General features: G+C 48.3%; 1 protein-coding gene across 1 annotated transcript in view; it reads right to left on the bottom strand.

Annotated features, from left to right (window-relative positions):
- Slit3 (slit guidance ligand 3) overlaps positions 1 to 19,244 on the bottom strand; it is a 593,945-nt gene that overhangs the window by 109,404 nt on the left and 465,297 nt on the right. Inside the window, exons 10-12 of the mRNA XM_057774230.1 lie at positions 13,320 to 13,391; positions 8,262 to 8,333; positions 4,203 to 4,274 (exon numbers count right to left, since the gene is read on the bottom strand). Coding sequence (XP_057630213.1) covers positions 4,203 to 4,274; positions 8,262 to 8,333; positions 13,320 to 13,391 — 216 coding nt within the window. The remainder of the gene's footprint in view (positions 1 to 4,202; positions 4,275 to 8,261; positions 8,334 to 13,319; positions 13,392 to 19,244) is intronic.

The raw sequence follows: 19,244 nt of genomic DNA, 5'->3' as shown, positions 1-19,244 counted from the left end.
GTCATTTCTGTGTCCCTGGAAACGTGAGCTCCTAGATTCCTGGTCTTAAAACTTATATATGAGCCATCAAGGCCAAGTTAACTAACCCTCAGTTCCCCATCTGTAAGATGGGGCTCCATCAAAATACTTCCTTGTAGCATTGTTGAGAAGATTAAACGAGATTATGCATCCGCCGTTGCTTAGCACCCATCCTGGGCATCGTAACTACTCAATCACTGCTAGGTGCTCTGGGTGGCAGCGGCAGCGGCAGCAGCAGCAGCAGCGTATGTGAAGCTGCTTGTGAGGGGATGTGATCTATGTGGAGTGAAGTTGGGTTCACTGCTCTGTAATTGCCATGTTGGCTTGGCAAACTTCAAGAGCCTCAAATGCTTCTGTCTGCCTTCCAAGAAAACTGAACAACAGGTGCCATAACCTAGGCTGAAGGCATTCTGGTTTGGTTTCAAACCTCCTGGAGCAGGTTGGAAAGCCTCCGTCTCTGAGGCCTGTGTCCCGTCCCGTCCCCCGTCCCCCCCCCCCCCCCCCCCCGCAACTCCAGTGACTTCCTGAGGCATGCCATGTAATCAATGAGTGTTAAGTGAAAGCTCTTCTTTCCCCAGGGAAGGCCGGGACAGCACAGCTTGCAGCTGCCCATCAGAGAAGGAAATGACAGCCCTCGTGACATACTGACTGCCTTTCTGCCTTGCAGACGAGGGGCCTCTAAGCTGCAAAGTGCAGCCTCTTAGGGCATGCCTACCTGCTGGCTGCCACACAGGACCAGATGCCCATCACCTCAGATGTCCTAAGAGCTCAGGGGGTGGTGGTGCAGGGAAAGCACTTAGGATTACATGCAGGTGACACTTTCTGTTCTAACCTTGGCTTCTCAGGTGCCTCCCTGGCTTCACACAAACTTCCCAGCAGCCAGGCTGAACAAGGAAGCTGATAGACTATCTCCCATCCTGAACAACGAAGGCAAAAACGTTGAGCGTGTCTTTACTCAGGCAATGGCTGCTGGTACCGAACCTGTTTAGGATTAATTACACGGAGGTCCGCCAGCTACTCAAAAACATCTGAGGGCAATGAAAACGGACTTCTGAGTTTCTTAGAAATGAAGGTTGAGGTTCAGTTTAAGAATGAGCTTTTCAACTTCCAACTGTGCAGCGAGAACTTATCGCAGAAGCCATCAGCGAAGGGGAAGACAGGCAGATTTGTCAGAAAAGCCATGTTGGGACTGAGGCACCAGCCGGGACATCTATACTTGTGTGTTATGGTTTAGGAACTCTATATGTATGTGTGTGTGTGTGTGTATGTGTGTGTGTGAGTGCGTGCTCATGTGGGTGTGCATGCATGTGTGTGAATGTGTAGCCCTGAGGCTCACTTGACCTGAGATCTTGGATGTTAAACTAAGGATGTAACCCTCAGGAGGATTCAGAGGACAACATATCAAGTTCAGGGTCAACTCCAGGACAGCTAAAGCTTGCCTGGAGAAGTCTCCCAGAATGCCTAGGGGAGTGTTATTAGTGCTGATCACCTGTCCAAAGGACCATGGCAAGCAGATTGCCAAGGTAGCCTGGCTGGGTATATCCTAAACTGGGCATATTTGGAAGGATGGCAGCTAAGTCCAGAGCAAGCAGGAAGGGAAGGGGGCACAGAACAAGCAAGCACAAACATTCACTTGGTCCTTGTTAGTGTCACAGTAAGTGCCAGAAAGAAAATATCCAGGTCCTCTAGGCACGGAAGGGACATTTCCACTTTGAGATGAACCAATCACTCAAGAGAGAGGGAGGAGGGGGGTGGAGGAGACAAAACTCCCAGTGACCGCCCGGGAGTCAAAGCAGATGCAATTACCCAGTCATCCAGGGTATTCTAATCAGAGCCTTCTTATCAGACTATCTGCAGCCAAATGAGGAGAAATCCAATCTACAGCCTGCTGAACCCTAAATTCGATCTAATAGGGATCTGCTTTCCAACTGCTCAACAGCAGGCCAGAACCAGAGATGACGGACTCCGGCTCTGCCTGCGGGTTCTTTCTGGAAAGCAAGCCAGCCTGAGTTGTGTCAACTCCTGGTCTCCACAGAGGGAGAAGCATTGTCTTTACCCCCTAGCTAGTCAATTCCATCTGCTCAAAGTGGTGCTGTTCAGCTGGCCTGTCTTTCAAACCCAGGGAGGGGGGGCTTGCAACCTCCTGACTGCTGTCAGCTTGTAGCAGGGACACTTTCTTTGTTTAAAAATATGCTGGTCTAGAGTTTTTGATACACACCGTTCACAGTGCTCGGCACTTTGATGTCCAGTCCGTCTCTCCTTAGTGGAGATGGACATGACCTGTTCCTTTCGGCATCTATCATAAAAGGCCATTCACACCAGCCTGGCTGGCCAAAGCACCCCTCTCCCGTACCCCCACCTCCAGGCAGTTGCTATTGTTATTCTGTGGATTAATGGCTCCAGTTAACCAGTGGTAACTTAGTTTCTCTGCTAGGAGCATAGAACACCATCTGTGAAACACCCAGATCCTTGCAGAGCCCTGGTATGCCATTCTACAAAACAGCCTCAAAGGCCAGGGAAGGGCTGGGTAATTTTGAACACAGATCTGCTCACTTACAGCCAGGCAGAATGAGAGAGAAGTAGAGGAAGAAGCAGGATGATGTGGGGGACAGAGAGGTTTTTCTCGCTGCTTTTCAGTGGCTGGTTGCAATGCTGGATCCACAGCCCAGAATCTTGATGGCCATTTCATTCCAACACAATTCGCGTTGGTTTATAGCCTGGGGGCAATTTGCCCAGGGACTTGGGAGTTTAGGGTGTGTGAAAGTATGAGATGGGAGGGCCAGAGGAAGTCTTCACTTCTTTCTAGAAGTGTCCTTGTGAGCCAAAACTACCCGCGCCCACCTTACCACTTAGATTAGAGTCTTTGGTCCTGAGCCTTCTCCCCTTTCAGAGATCTGGCTGGATCACCTGGCCCGTAAACTTAGATTTTGGCACCTCCTAACTGTACAAGGGAGGCAGGGAGTCTGGAGCTTCTTCTTCCCTGGGAATTGGAGGTGATACATCTTTCTCCCTTCCTCCCTCCCTCATTGACCAAACGTGGCCCAGCCTGGCCTTACATTCATGACCCTTTTGTGTCAGTTTCCGAAAGCCCTGAAATTAAAGGTACACAATACCTTGCCTGGCTTAGAGGGGATTTGTTTGTTTGTTTGAAGACAGGCAATTAAAAAAATTACATGCAAATCTGTTTGTACTCAAATGAAGGCCTGTGAAATCCTGTCATGCGCTATTGAGGGAGCCTTTAGAAACATGAGACCATGCGAGTACTCAATTTCTACGCTTATTTTGCTGTGTGACACAGGGCAAGTCATTTACCTCTCTGAGAGTAGGCATTCTCCAATGCTCATAGGGTACTCAAGGTCAATCCTTAATACCAACAGGAATTATGACGGTCCGCGCGCACACACACACATGCACGCACACACACACACACACACACACACACACACAAGCTCGCATGCACACTCAGTGCCCAATTCATAACACTGTAGCTACCACCTAATCATAATCCGGGGATGATTCTCGCTCATCATCAAGTCTTCTAAAATAAGCTAATTCCTTTCTTTATTTCTCCACGACAGAGTTCAATTATCTCCTTTAAACATTTAAGCCCAAATGACCAGAATAAAATAAACAAATAAATAAACCCAAAGCTTAAAACCTGAGGCAACAATCTTCCTTTACGTGAAATAAACACTTGCCCTCAGCCTCCCCTACCCGACAGTCACACTGCTTGGCTTCTCTCTAATGGCTTCTCCCCACCCACACCCCTCACAAGGTCACATGCCTATGGGCCACGCCGCTGTTTTAGCTTTCAGCTTGGAGTTTGCCTTGGGAAGGTTGTAGTTCCCTAGATTCTTCCTACACCTCTGTAAGACATTTCCTCTCGCAGGATTCGATTTCTTTCTCATTTTCAAGTCCTGAATCCATTCCTGACACACACTAGGGCCAGGGTTCCGGACTGTATCATCTAGGCTTACGTACACTGGCCTTAGCGTTCTTTGCCAACTCTCTGCCTCTTGGGGCCACACAAACGAACCTTGGGGAGGGGAGACGGGATGCACAGAGGCTTTGGTGCCAGGATGATAGGCATCGAATCAAAAGAACACTTCCGAGCATGGCTTAAACATTTTCCGTCTGCAAAGGAATGGTCACAAAGATGGGAAAAGTAGCTGGTTTCTACTCACAGCAGCTGCAGGGACACCAGCCCATCAAACAGTCCTTTGGGAATCTCTGTAATCTTGTTCCCATAGAGCACCCTGGAAGAAAGCAAATGACAGCAATCAGCAGGACGTAAAGGAGGCCATCACCTCTGCCAGTTCTGGGTGCCAGATCTCAGGTCGCCTGGTGCCCTGGGCCGCCACATCCATCTCATTTTCTTATCAGGGAGCCAGAGGCAGGCAGGCAGTTCATCCTGTGTGGGTGGAGGTGCCGTCCCGGAGGTGAGCTAAGGCAGGCGCCATCCTGCTGCACTCCAGCCCAGCCTGGCACATCACCCCCACAAGGAAGAAGCGGGCCCTTTGTGGTACCTCCTGAGCTGCTAGCCTGACTCACGCCCCACAGTAAATAGGCAGTGTGGGAGGCCAGCCTGTGTCTTCAATGGGTATTGATCAGGCCGAGCTAGCCTATAGAATGTTTCCTTTTAATATCCCACTGCATCCTAGGAATTCCTGAGTGGAGTTCTTTAATCACCCATCTAGACAGCGGGGCTGCAGGGATGCGGGGCATCTCCAGATGGTGCAGGCATTGCTGAGTTGTGGCCTGGCTCAATGGGGAGGCTGAGGAGTTTCCCTGTCTCAGATGATGGCAGCTTCCACTCTCTATCCGCCTGTCTCATTCTCTCAAGATCTAAGAAGAAAGGAACTCGGATTTTTCTTTTTCATTTCATCTTTGAGGTCCACAGTGTTCCCCCTGCTATTTCGAGGCCTCATGTCTGGTGAGTTAAGAAGCCTGGGAAAGGAATATGCGTTCACCTTTCAAACCCAGCCCCTAGCAGGTCCATAAACCTAGAACTGAGACTCTCTGGGCCTCTTTCTGCTTCCTCTCCTGACAGACTCTGCTGTCCATGGGGTCGAGCCTCCTCTTTGATCAGGAAACAGAGCTAAAGAGGGCTTGGTTTGCGTCTGTTAAAACCCTTTCTCGGGTCTAAGGACACGGGCCATGCAATTATTTAATTCCCACTCAAATCAAGACTCCGGGCTGACGGTCATTTGAGGAGGCAAATATTAGGAGGAAGAAATGGCGAACGAGTGTGAAATCGGCCCCCTCTCCCCCACTGTCGCCCGTCTCCAGAAGCCTCTGGGAGTGAAGAGTGAGTTCTCCATCAGCCTGCGGGTGTGTTTCATTAATGCTTCAAGAAATTAATGACTAAATAGAAGTCAGCATGATGGCGCGGGCGCCCATTTGTAATTCATATTAATGTCCCACTGCTCACTGTGGCAAATGTAGGAATTGCCACTGCCTGTTCATCTCAATGGAGGCCAAAGCTTCTAGAGTGGCACAGGCTGCTGGCGGTGGGGGTAGGGGTGGGGGTGGGGATGCTGGGGAAGGGGTCCTCAGGCAGCCCATCAAGCCTTGGTATGGAACATCCTCAAACCTAGAGGGTCACCTGCCTGCCTATGCATCAGCCTCGAGGGTGCTGGCCTGCGGATATGCGTGGCTTCCCGCCTGTGGGAGACCAAGCACCTCGCTCTCTGCAGAAGTCTCCTCAATGATTTAGCTAAGATTCTCTACCATCTATTATCTTATTGTGCTTCTCCCCAGCCCTTACCTTTACGTTAGCTCATACTACTTACACATCTCTATAGGCTTAGTTTAATGTTATTATTTCTAATATTTTGTATGTCTGGGTGGTTTGCCGGTGTGTATGTCTGTTCACCATGTATGTGACTGGAAGAGGCCAGAAGAGGATGTCAGATCGCCTAAGACTGGAGTTTCAGTAGGTTGTGCCATGTAGGTGCTAGGAATTGAACCCAGGTCCTCTAGAAGAGCAGCCAGTGAGTGCTCTTAACTGCGGAGCCTTCTATCTCTACAGACCCTTTAGGCTTAGATTTTATGTTCTTCCTTTAACTTTCCTGAATGTGATGATGTTACAGGGCATGCCCATGGCTGGGTCTCTACAGTGGAAAAAGAGCAAGGTCTGGTACAATAAACACCCACTAAATGAATGTATGAATGAATGAACAGGTCTGGGGTAAATGCTCTCCATCCTGTTACCCAACATGGTCAGCTTCATGAGCCCTGGGGCGTCTCTGTTCGGTTGCTGGTCACATTCTTAGTGCCTCTCAAACCACTCACTTACACAGCAAGCATCTACTCAGTGAAGGAATGAGTAAACAAAAGCCAAGAGGCACTTCACTGAATGCTCGGCATGCACCTCTGAGTTCACTACAGGTGTGCCAATTTCCTGTCTGGCAACCGGATTTCGAATTTCTTCTGCAAGACAGGAATCATCCCACTATCTTGAGACTGTCCCCCAATATCAGCTAAGGGAGACTAGACAAGGGGAAGGGGAAGGTTAAGATGGGATCCTGGTGGCCGGGGCCTCTCCCGTCTCCTCCTCTCTGTGACACTCATCACAATAAGCAGACACTAATCTCACACACGGCCCCGTCTTTGATATCCCAGCCAGATGTTCTGTTCGATAAATGAAACTAATTTACTCGGCAGGCAGCAGACAGCAGCTGAATCAGGGACTTCCTGTCCTCGGTCCCTGCCCAGTGGGATGGGAGGACATGTGCATCTTGTTACCTGCATGTTCATAAACTAGGCAAATGGGTTGCGCAGGGGCGAAACACAGATCGCACGCCTGTGAACACCCTTTGGATTGTCTGGGGGTGTCGAAGGGAACAAGGCACTAGATGATATAGATGTACGAACTGATGAAACCATCACTACATACGCAATACGTTGAATGGGCTGCACAGTACAGAGATCAGGAGTGGAATTCTAGACCAAATATGCTGGGCTCAAGTCCTACCTCTCAGACCCATTAGTGTGTTTTAACAGAAGTGTTTTTCATTTATTTAACATGCTCTCTCTCTTTCTCCTTCATCCCTTCTCCCTCTCTGTGATGTATGCCGGTGTGTGTGTGTGTGTGTGTGTGTGTGTAGATAGGCATGGTGTGTTGCTCACCTGTGTGGATGTGTGGAGGCCAGAAGTGATGTTGGATGTCTTTCTCCATTGCTTTCCACTCGGTGAGCCGAGTGGTTGAGCGGTGAGCTCCCGAGATCCACTCTCCTCTCCCCCCACCCGCAGGGCTGGGTTACAGCTGTGCAGCACTGTGCCCTGCTTGTATAGGGGTCCTTAAGCTACAGCAACAGGTAATGTACGCACTGTCATCTCCCCAGCCCTGAACCTTTTCTTTCATCACTAGGTGCGAGGTACAGTCTGAGGTGACGGGGTTACAGATGGGAACAGAAACAGTTAAGGAGCTGAGCTACATGGTAGAAGACTCCACCGTTTATGTTTTTGGGAGAATCAAGCCCGTAAGACTCTGAGAAGAGGACCTGGTCACAATCAGCGCTTGATAAATGCTGTCAATGATTGTTATTGGTATAATATGTCAATCACACTGTGTGTTAGATGAGGAAGGATCACTGTCTCCACTCTGCCTGAGGAAACGTGCAGAGAAGGCTGAAGGACTGCCTATGCCCTGAGGGAGCTGCTGAGGGAGTAAGAGCCAACCCCACACCTTCTCAGCCTGGGAGTCCAGTGGCCCTTGGTGGGTGGGGCTTTGAATCTCACCACTGGGCCAAATAAGGGCTTTAAAAAGCCACAGAAGGAAGGGTGATAGGATGGGGTGGATCTTTTCTGCACACTAACTACAAGGTTGGAATAGCCTGGAAATCAGCAAAGGAAGTACTACCCTCCTCGACAAGGCTACAGACCGTGGGAGGAAGGGTGGTGAGCCATGGCCTCACCTTAGACATCCATTACCATTCTCTTCACCCGATAGATAGCCTGGTCTCCCCTGAGACAGCGCTGTGCAGTGTGAGGTGGGAGGGGGAGCGAGGTGAGAGACAAAGATGCATTCGAATTAGAAGCCAATAACTGGGAAAGCCGCTGGGCACTTAATCAATAAAAATAACGCATGTGAGTTGTAGAAATATTCCCCGAGATCAATTTCCCCCGAAGAAATATCTGTTTCTTTTACCAGATTGCCACGAGTGTGTAAGGGAACATAAAGCCTTGATAAACACCTCCTGAAAAATGCGGACGTGCCTCCCACCCCAGGCCCCACTTACAGCGACGTGAGTGATTTCAGGCCCTGGAAGGCATCCGGAGCTATGTCCGATATCTGATTCTTGCTGATGTCTCTGAAAACATTAATGGGAAAGTCTAAGAACATGGCTCACAGGTGTGATAACGCTCTTCCTGAAGTATGCACCCAGCAGTCCAGCCATTCAAAACCAGTACAGATTAACTGATCAAGCGATTGATTTATACACAGCACAAGAGGCAATGCCTAAAGAACACATCTCCCACTGTGTCGTCCCAGGTGCTAAGGAATGCCCACTTTAAGTCTTGTTGGCACAAAAGGCTATGGATGTGTGGGCCATTACTGTTTGGGTGTGGGGGAAGCCACCTCCAGAAGTCATGAATGCTGGGCATGCTGATACCCTGTGATCCCAGCACTTTGGAGACTGAGGAGGAGGGGGAGGATTGGGAGTCGGAGGCCAGCCTATACTACATAGTGACACCCAGTCTCAATAAAACAAAACAAAACCAAAATCCAACCAACCAACCAACCAACCAACCAACCAACCAACCAACCAACCACCAACCACCAACCAACAAAAACAAACAACAACAACAACAACAACAACAACAAAATATCCCAAACAAAAAACCTGAACCCCAAACAAAAACCAACTTCAAGCCAGGGCCTTGGTCTCAGGTGCCATTAACAAGTATTTAACAGTACAGACAAGGCACCATGGGCCCCACCCAACCAAAGGTTCCTTTACACATTGTTCTCTTGTCTTGTGCCCCAGTAGTGATTATTATCTTGAAAACCTGTGGTATTTCACCTCTCCAGTCACTTCTCATCTCTGACAGAGTCTCTGAGCATGGGTGATACACTCTCTCAGCTGTGGGATATGAGCAAATCACAAGCCTCTCAAAGAAGGCCTTTGAGACAGGCATGTGTCACTGGCTGGGAATGTTCCTCATTTGGGAAAGAGCCCGTTTGACACATCCAAGCTTTAAAAGGCTAGAAGGATCTTCCAAACACAGTGCACATGGTGGCAAGCCTGGCCTCGAAGGTACAGGTGCAGGGGCTAGCCTGGTCTCCCAGATGCCGGAAGCCCTCTGCTGTATACTTTCAGAGTCCCAGTGAGAACTGGGCCACAGGTTCTTGCTAACAGCCCCTTTTCCTCAGAATTATTAGTTCAGGGCTGGCCTTTAGGCTCCTGTCACTGGCTGGGGAGACGCACCAATTTCCCGCGACAAGAAACGTGTCCCGTTCAACTAAATAAATCAATGGGTCCTTGCTTTTGTGCAGAAGAGGGAGGGCTGAGGTCTTCACAGGCCAACAGGAGACAAGAGGATATTGAGAAGAAAGCACATAAGCACATCTGAGAAGATTCATAAATGACGGCCTCCAGTAGGGGCAGTCACCCAGTCGCCCAGCCTCTTAACTGCACACAAAAGGAGAACTTCCTCCTGTCTCCCTCTTTCACCTCACAGCCTAGGAAAAGGCCATGCAATGACTCCTACCTAGACCTCTGCTCCCTTCCGTCCTACTTCCAAAGCCTCTAAGTTGCAAGATATCTCCCAGGTTAAGGCCCCTCCGGCACAGCTGTCTGGCTTATCCCTTTAGCTGGCGAGATCGCCTCAAACAAATCCAGATTGTGTTCGCAAACTGTCAGCTTACCCTGGGCTTTTCTCTGGCGCTCCATTTTTGTATAAGGGTCTTAACAAGCCGATACCCTGGATTAGCCTAATCTTGCTCACCCTCAGGGTGGCTGCCCAGCACAGCATTTTAGAGCGGCACACAGGGTCTGCTCACATCAGAGAGGAGGCTCATTCTGATGTTCTCCCCGTCATGGGATGTCCATTCAGAGGGTCCAGACCCCTAGCATATAGGAGGTTACCCGGCCACTGGGGAAGATCCCTGACTGAGCTACGTGGGGACAGATTGGGGTTTTAGTTCATGAGAACTTCAGGGATCAACTCTCCTTGGGCTAGAACACAAGGTGAGGTAATCTTCTAGTTTGAAAGTGAAGGATGATGGGAACTGGAAAAGTGATGGTTTGGTGGAAAGAGACACTGGCAGTCACTTAGCTCTTTTTCCCCCATTTTTTTTTTATTGTATACATTTATGTATTTGCAGTGTGATGTTTTGGGATATGTGCTCACTGTGGAATAGCTAAATCAAGCTGTTTTGAACATCCCAAACCTAGGAAGTTACCTATTATTACTTGTAAGGGCACTTACAACCTACCCTCAGAAATTTTCAAGTAGACAATACGCTGCTATTAACCATAGCCAGCATGGTATAGGAGATCCCTAGGTCATACTACATGTTTCAGAATCTGGTCAGGCTGCGACCTACTCAGTACCATGCAGCTATAAACTGAATGACTAAGAGAGACTGGTTTTTTCTTTTTCCAGGCTGGAACAGCAAATTCAGTACATAGAAGGGATAAGCAGAGAATAAAAGAGTAAGATACTAAAAAATCTTACAACCCCGTGGAAGGTTTGTTCTGCCCCATGCATTCAAATGAAAAGAACTTGTTTTGTTGTTGATACATGGTCTGGCTATGTTGTTCAGCGTGGCCTCAAACTCACCACCCACATGCCTCAACCTCCTGAGTTGGGATGGCATTTGGCTTCAAAGAACCCTTCTAGCACCATTCTGGCAGAAGGGCACAGGCTTGCCCTTGGCGTTAGGGCTGACCACACATCGACTCTATAAAACCAGAAAAGTGGTCTCCAGCACCCCATCTCTTTACTGATATGGGTTTTCACCTACCAGTATTTATTTTTAATATTGGGGTGATCATTAGAAATAGGTAGGCATAGCATCAATGAATCCATGATTAATTCTATTTTTTAAAGAGTGACCAGGATGTGTTCAGTCACAGCTGAGAGGGGAAATTTCCTCTTGTTAAAAATTATGTATAAACTATTCATGGTTACCTAGAAGGAAATCATGGTTAGGGTCTCAAATCCAGTCACATCTGAGACTTATCTGAGCCTACACCATTAAACAACAGTCTATATTTCTGAAATTCTATTAGTCAAAAAACTTTAAGCAGACTCTTTTTCCTCCTTTCACCCCTTTATGGGGCATCATAATAAATACCAGTGGTATCAGAAATGATCAAAAATTAAATTCACTCCCCAGGTCATGACTGATAAGGTCTTATGAATTTTGAATGTGCCAATCGTGGCAATTCCAATGGGCTGGAGGAAGGACAGTAAAACACAGCCAAGCTCTAAATTACCTGGACTTCACAAAAAAGTTAGAACAGTAACTTAAATCATGCAGGAGCTATAGGTTAGGGGCAGTCACTGGACTTGTCATTTTTCACCAAAATTACTATCTGGGTGCATAATCAAGCTAGGCTTTAAAAATGAATTTGGGGGACGCATGGAGAAGTGAGCTGGAGAAGCAGGGATACCGGGAGATTAATGACTCAAGGTTTTAAATATTAAGGCCTATATTTATACAGCTCTTCCAGAAAGGATGCTGCCAAAGCGAGGGAGAAGCCTGGGCTTGGAGCTGGCTCATTATGTTGGCTTCCACTTTTGGAATTGCACTAGAAGATCTTGTTTGCTTTTGTTAGCTCTGGCTTTCCAGGGAGATGGGAAGTTGGCTTCCTGAGATTGGAGGGTAAGCCTACTAATGCCACTGTTTCATGGGCATATTTATTTTTAACATGAAAGGAACCAGTAGGCCCTGTTGACACAGCTCCCCCCCACCCGCCACCTTCAAGAGAAATCAGTGGACAGGCCTCGCATGCAAGGGGACCCGAATGGACGCATAGTTTTCTTTCTGTAGCGAATGAAAACAGCATGCTCAACACCAGGCTCGGCTAACAGTTTCCCAACATGGAAGAGGGAAGTGAGGATTCCCCTTTCGAATCTTTAAAAAAAAAATAACTTATTTATTTGTATTTTATGCCTGCATATATGCCTGCATGAGGGTGTTGGATTCCCTGGAACGGGAGTTATAGATAGTTGTGAGCTGCCATGTGAGTGCTGGGAATTGAACCCAGGTCCTCTGGAAGAGCGACCAGTGTTCTTAACCACTGACTCATCTCTCCAGCCCTTTTCTCTAGAATCTTAATCTCAGTGATGGGTCATTTCTGAATCCCATTTTTTGTCTCTTCAAATGCTTCAGGGCTGAGCAACTCAGAGTTAAGGTTTAAGGTCTCTAAGTGACTGATACTGTCCCCATGGCGGGGATGATGAGGAGTGCAGTCTCAGGCTGCTGTGGTAGGGAGGATACAGCAGGCTGACATCACCAGCACGATGAAGTGGTGATGTGGTATCAGTAACTATGGTTCTAGGGATGCTGGGTTTGACCATGGTCAAGTCGTATGACTACAATCTTAAACCACAGGCCCAAATGTTGGGCATAACCTCCAGGGCTAACACATGTCACTTAGAAGAGAAAGCTTTTACTGTGCTCTCAAATGCTCCTGTGACCTAGCCTCTTCCTGTACCTTTCAACAATCCCCACCCCACCCCTCCCTTGCTTACTCCTCTTCACTGGCTATGAACTAGCATGCACGATTTCTATGCCTTCCATTTGCTCTTACTGTTGCCTAGGATAGCCTACTGAACCTTGATACTTACTGCCTTATTTTTTGTGCTCTCTCCCAACTGAAGTGGAGCCTCCATGAATGTAGTTTTCTTGTTGTTGATGGCTCCATCCAGACTCTGCAGCAGACACTCATTTAAGTATTAACTGTATGAGTGCATGCATGTTTGTAGGAATGTGAACGATGGCAGTATAGGAAGATAAGAAGCCACTGTCATATTGCTGTTGGTATCACCAAAGCCAGGGGCATTTAACTTGGCCAATATGGCTCTGGGGGTGGGACAGCTTACCTGCTTCTCTCACAAGGATCATTTCACTTCTCTCTGGTCAGAGAGGCTCTTAGCTCTACATACTGAAGCTCGCGAACCTTACCATGTACATGTGACACCTCCTTGCAATCTCAGAACAGCCTAGCTCTGTCTGAGAGGACGGGTGTGATCTATCCATCAGATGGGATGCCTACCACACCCTGGAAAGCCCTCTTCCCATCCACCCTCCCACAGAAACATTCTGACAAAGGAAGACTCACATCCGCTTCAGTTTCTTGTACTGGGTGAAGGCTCCTGCAGGAATGGACTTGATGGAGTTCTGTTCTAGGCGTCTGGAGAACAGAGCAGAGAGAGTCAATTAACCAACCGTTTACCACCAAGGGACCGCTGAGGGGTTACAGGATTGTGTCTCTTAGCACAAAGCACAAGGGTACAAGTCACGGGAGATAGGACAAACACTGCAATGGTCACAGCATTCAGCTGTTGGTCCATAGAGCCTCATCCAAGGGCCCAAGAGGTGTCGGGGAAAGCTGAAAGGGGGATCCAGGAGCTTCGAAGCTTGCTTGTTAGCAGTTGCCTTTGGAGGCAGCCGTGTTCTTCAGAGAATGCTGTAGGAAGCAAGCAAAGTGTTGAAAAAGCCGATGTCACAAAGAGAAGGAAGAAAGAGAGAGGCCATCGGACAGCTGATTTCCCCTGCCGTGGAACCATGTCGCGATTTGGTTGACATCTCAACCAGAGCTCATGGGCAGAACTGTCAGCAGCTGACTTCACTTTGGCGGTTTTAATATCGTAGTGGAAAGAGCCTGAAAATCTCCAGGCTTTCAGCACGACACTTCTCAGACTGGCTCCCCGAGAGCCTGCAAGCCTCAGAGCCCAGGCTGGACCCTGGAGTTGCTGCTGGACTACGCACCATATACGTCATATGAATTTTCTTAAGTGCTTTTACGCTTAGGACTCTGGGAAGAACAGGAGATGCTGCAGGCCTGGAGCCCAGAACTTATTGGGAAGAGAAGGGGCCGTGGGGAGTAAGGAAGTCTTTCCAGTCTTCTTATTTCATCCCTCAAATCCTTCCCACCACTAAGAACCGGTGTAGTGGGAAATAGGCATGAGCGGCAGGTGGGACACTCTATTACAGATGATAAATGACACCCGAGCCCAGGCTGAGGACTCAGTACCTCATCCCCATCCATCTCCCTTCTCCCTAAGGTGCAGATCTTTTCATCAGCTCCTCATTGGGCATGGCTGCTCCCCAAACCCTCAGCTGGGAACACACACACACACACACACACACACACACACACACAGAGAGAGAGAGAGAGAGAGAGAGAGAGAGAGAGAGAATATGAATATGATTGGAAGGGGATGTATGGGGTGCCAAAGTGAGAGAGGGGAGGGACCAGCTCCCCTAGAGGCTATGTCTAGTGGCTGCACACTTCTGGCAAGGAGGACCCATTCATCTTGAAGAGTAATCCCCACTGCAGAGTAGGGGAGACAGTCGTATTAATTTGTGCCTCCACGATCTCATCTTCATTGGGGGAACGGAGTATTTGTTACTGGAGCCGCTAATGGAGCAGTTTGCCAGCAATTTTCCCATTTCAAACAACATCTCAGCTGCTAATGTGGAATGGTTTGTCAGGCCTACCCATAACACAGACAAATCACTCTCTAGGCAGAAGGAAGGGGGAACGAGTGGGAGCCCAAAGAGGAAGGGCGGGTGAGAGGAGAGCGAACACCAGGACAGATCATTCTTGGCTGCTGGATGAACACAGTTTCCAAACGAGCCGGCCACGCTCTGTTAGCAATGTCTTTGTGCCCTGCTGGAGGGGGTGGGGAGTGCACTTTCCTGGGACTGCAGTCAGCGGCAGGTTGGACAGGGGCCTGGTTGGCTGACAGGCTGCTTGTGAGTCACCAAAGCTTGCCAGGGGGACTCAGAGACTACAGGCTACTGGATGCAGCCACCCACAGAGGCTGTCTTGACAGACTTTCCAAGGACATTCTCGTTTTCCAACTGAGTACAGAGTTCAGCAGGGATTTCTCAGCCAAGGCAACAGCTCCGTGGATCTCTGGGGCGACGCGAGCTCTCCAGGTATCCTGTGAGTCACCTGCCACTCAGGAAAGGGATTCCATGGTTTGTTGCCTTCGGAGAGAACCCTGTCTACAAGGGTGGTGGCCCTTTTCCTTTGTTGCAGGAGAATTCATGGCTCTTTGCTGTAGCTAGAAGCCTATGCGTGTGAAGCAACGTTGGGTTCTGTTATCTATCTGTACAACTTATAATCAACCAGCCTCCACTTTGGCAAGTACTAAGAGAGGGATGCTCCAATGAGCAGGATGTGGCACTGGACCTCAAGAAGAATCTGTTGGCAGAGTCAAATCCAAGACGGTCCGTCAGAACTGAATTTCACTGCTACCATATAATCAAGGCGAACCATCACTTCTGGAGTTGTGTTGTTTATGGCTATCATTTCTGTGAAACCTTACACTTACGAGACAAACTGGACTAGCCCATTTGGAGGCAAGGCAAAGAGACCCTCGAGGGATCCAACAGCTTGTCAGAAAGAACAAAGCTATTTAGTGGTGGAATCGCTGAATCCTGTTCCTATCCGTTGGTCCCACTACTTGCCCCTATTTATGAAAATGGGTAAACAGAGGCTTCCCCCAATGTCACGGGAAAGTCTGAGGCAATAGGACCCCACTGACATCATGGAGGTAGATTCTCAGTGGAAAGTTCTCTGTCGGAGCTGAGGGAAGACGGACCAGAGATGTGAATACATGCCAGCTCTCTGGATCCATGGGCTCACAATTTAGAGAGTCAACCAACTGCATTAAAAAAAAAATCATAAAAAGGCATCTTATTCAACATGGGTAGACCTTCTGACCATTATTTCCTAAACAACACAGTCTACTTACACAGTATTGGCACTGCTAGGTACCATGGGTAGTTGAGAGAGGACTTACAGTATACAGGAAGGCGTTCATAGTTTATATCCATTTTATATAATGGATTTGAGCACCTGAGGACTAGGAGTTTTGTGGGGCTCCTGGAAGTACCCCACCCATGCATATATAATACTCATATGGAGTACAAGGGAGTGAGGTTTGGACAAAAGACAAAGAACTCCAAGCTTAGTCGATTAACTGCAGTAGAAACCTTGGCTTGCATCCTGCAACCCTCAGATTTTCTGACTCTGAAAATGGGCTTTCTCTGTATTTTTCAGCCTCTCACTGAGCCCTTAATGTAGTGTCAAAGGTGTGACATGCTCAGGAGGCAGTGAGACCTCTTTGGTGGTGGTGGTGGGGTAGTTGTGAATTGTCTGTGTCCCTTAAAAAAAAGGCTAGGAAAAGGATGATAACATTAAGAGCTAACACGTGTATAGGGGTCAGCCATTGCACACCGAGCCTTACATGGCATGTCAAACTTATTATTTACACATCGGTGAGGTGCGTCTCTCAGTTCTCACCACCTCCCTTCTCTCCCTCCCTTCTTCCTCCCTTTGCAACACAATCTCCTTATATAGCCCAGGCAAGAGTAGGACACATGCTCTTCTTGCTGTAGCCTTTCAAATACTAGGATTACAGTTATGCACCACCACGCCACAATTCCCTAACCCTACTTTAAACACGAGAGAACTGAGGTGCACAGAGGCAAAGACACTAACTAGTCCAGAGTTAGGAGAAGCTAGAGCAGGGGTTTCAAGTCAAGTTTATCTGATTCCAAAGCCCTGACTCTCAACTACTGGGTTTTATTGAACCATAATTCTCCCAGTCCTTGCCAACTCATCTGCAGGGAGAATGGCCCTCCTGCCAGGGGAATGGGAGGGTATATATGGGTGTGTACATGGTCATAGCGTCCAACAGAGCAAGGACCTTGAGGAGGCTGAGCATGTCACCTGTCCTGCAGCTTGGAACAAGGAAACAACGATCTCGTCTCCCAGTGAAAACACTTCACCGTAAAGAACAAAAAGCCCGAGCATTAGCAAAAGCTGTCACATTTCAGGCGACGTCTGAAGCCAACAGCTGTTTTAGGGCCCTCATAACCGGTGCATGTGTCTTGCTTTGTCTGGCAAACATTCTTCAGGCGGCAAACAGAATTAATAGAGCTAGCATTAAAACAAACACACAAATCAAACATCCAAACATCTTCCTGCACCAGCAAAAACAACGGGAACATCTGACGGGGAATCTCAGCCATTTGCGTGCCGTATTGCTTTGCCACAGCTCCTCAGGTGCTCCCTTCATGATATGTCATTTGCAAACACGTTACTGAACACGATATACTTCTGGCAATGCGTAAGTCACCGTGACGGCAGAAAGAATCCAGGGTTATGTCCAGAATGGGGTGTGTGTGACTATCAGTTGCCCTATAAGGGAGATTCCAAGGCCATGTTGAAATGCCAGCAGTACCAGCAGCAGTGAGGTTATGATGAACATCTAACATTTATCAAGAGATGTGAATATCAGACAGGGTGCCCTTCATGCATTGGCTCACCTATTCCTTTCTATGGTGCCACGAAGCATGCAGTACCATTCTACTGTGTTTAGGAGTGGTCCAAGAAGTCATTATGCCTAAGATCAGAAGCTAATGAATGGAATTCAGACTACTGCTGAGACCCAAGTACCTGGCTCCTTAACTCTAGGCTTTACTATCTCAGGGGTTGGGAAACAAAGAAACTTCATTCTTTTAGTCCTTGCCAGTTAAGGAGTTTCTTACATGTCACTGCTCTCAGCTCCTCCTGGTTCAATAATTCCCCCCCCCCTCTTTCTCTCTCTCTCATACACATACACGTTATGTGTGCACACGCATTGGAGGTTGACGTTGGGTCTCTTCCTCCACTGAGCTCCCCCTTATTTTTGGATACAGTCCCTCACTGAACCTAAAGTTCATTCATTCAGCCAGGCTGACTGGTCAGTGAGCACACACTGCCATGCCCCATGCCCTACTTTTTATATGGAGTGTGAGGATCTGAACTCGGATCCTCATGCTCGAGCAGCAGGGCCCTTATAGACGGAGTCATGTCCTGAGCACTTGGACTTGAGAACTCTTGGGAAGATATCCAGACCCAGGGAAAGGGAAGAAATCCCAAAGTATTTGTTTTTCAAGTCATCCTGAGACATCTGCTTGGAGACCATGTAAGAACTCAATTCTTTATGTCCAGCTCAATCCCAACTAAGCCTAGACTAGGGCTGAAGATAATCCCTCTCACGGTGCACCCTGAGCCCAGTCCCTTTCTTTACTTTTGCTCTGAGCAGTGAAGCGTAGTCTCCTCTACTTAATCCAGATGCTGGGTCTACAGCAAAGAGGAGGAAATGGAGGCAAATCTGGCCTATGCCATCTCTAATGGACTGTCTGCAAAACACCTGGCATTGCCTGTGGCACAGAAACGTAGGTGCAGGCACGGTGCCAGACTCGCTCTTCCTATGAGGCGTGTGTGCAGACGTGTGCGGATGCCCACGGAGGGCATTCTTTAATCTTAAGAAAAGAGATGAGCAGTGTAGGAGTTGGAGACTAAATCATGCCATCAAGGCACAAAGGTGAACAGGGTTTTGCTTTTCACGACTTCCAAACGCTGTGCTAACCTTCCAGGTTATACCACTTAATCCCTACAAGAAGCCTTCAGGGAGTTACGATAACTTTTATTTACCAGAGGGGCTCCTGAATCAGACACGAGATAGGAAGGAATGTGCCTGAGGTCAGAGACAAAAGCAGGATACAAGTGAAAGACTGCTGACCCCAAGGCTCTGAGCCATCTGTGTGCGGATCACTTGCTCCATATTGCCAGCATCTGCTCCCGTCCCCGTATCCTATCCCCACCCCCATCCATGCCAATGCTTCAGAAATCTGGTGCTCGTGAACATTTAGGTGTCTAAGATGTCTGATTTCTAGAGTGTTCTGGCTATTCGTTTGGTTGACTGGTCATTTTTTTTTTTTTAATTGCACAACTTTTGTAAGCCTCAAGTCTAGCTAAGCCAGGGTCTCCTCATGCCAGCTGACTGTGAGGTTGATGTTGGGGCTGTGTGTTCCTTCCAGATGTCCACTTACAGCTTCATGCTGGAGCCCGCCTACAGCCTTTTCCCATCAAATCCGTTTTCCTTCCACAGCAAAGGACACAAGACCCTAGAGGATACCACATGGGGATTCCGAGCAAGCGTGGAGGATATGGAGCTGAGAATCAGAAGGTACCCTTCAT

Source organism: Chionomys nivalis, chromosome 7, assembly GCF_950005125.1.
Source record: "Chionomys nivalis chromosome 7, mChiNiv1.1, whole genome shotgun sequence".
Lineage (NCBI taxonomy): Eukaryota > Metazoa > Chordata > Mammalia > Rodentia > Cricetidae > Chionomys > Chionomys nivalis.
Note: the sequence above shows the minus strand (reverse complement) of the source record. Positions and strands in the feature narration are given on the sequence as shown.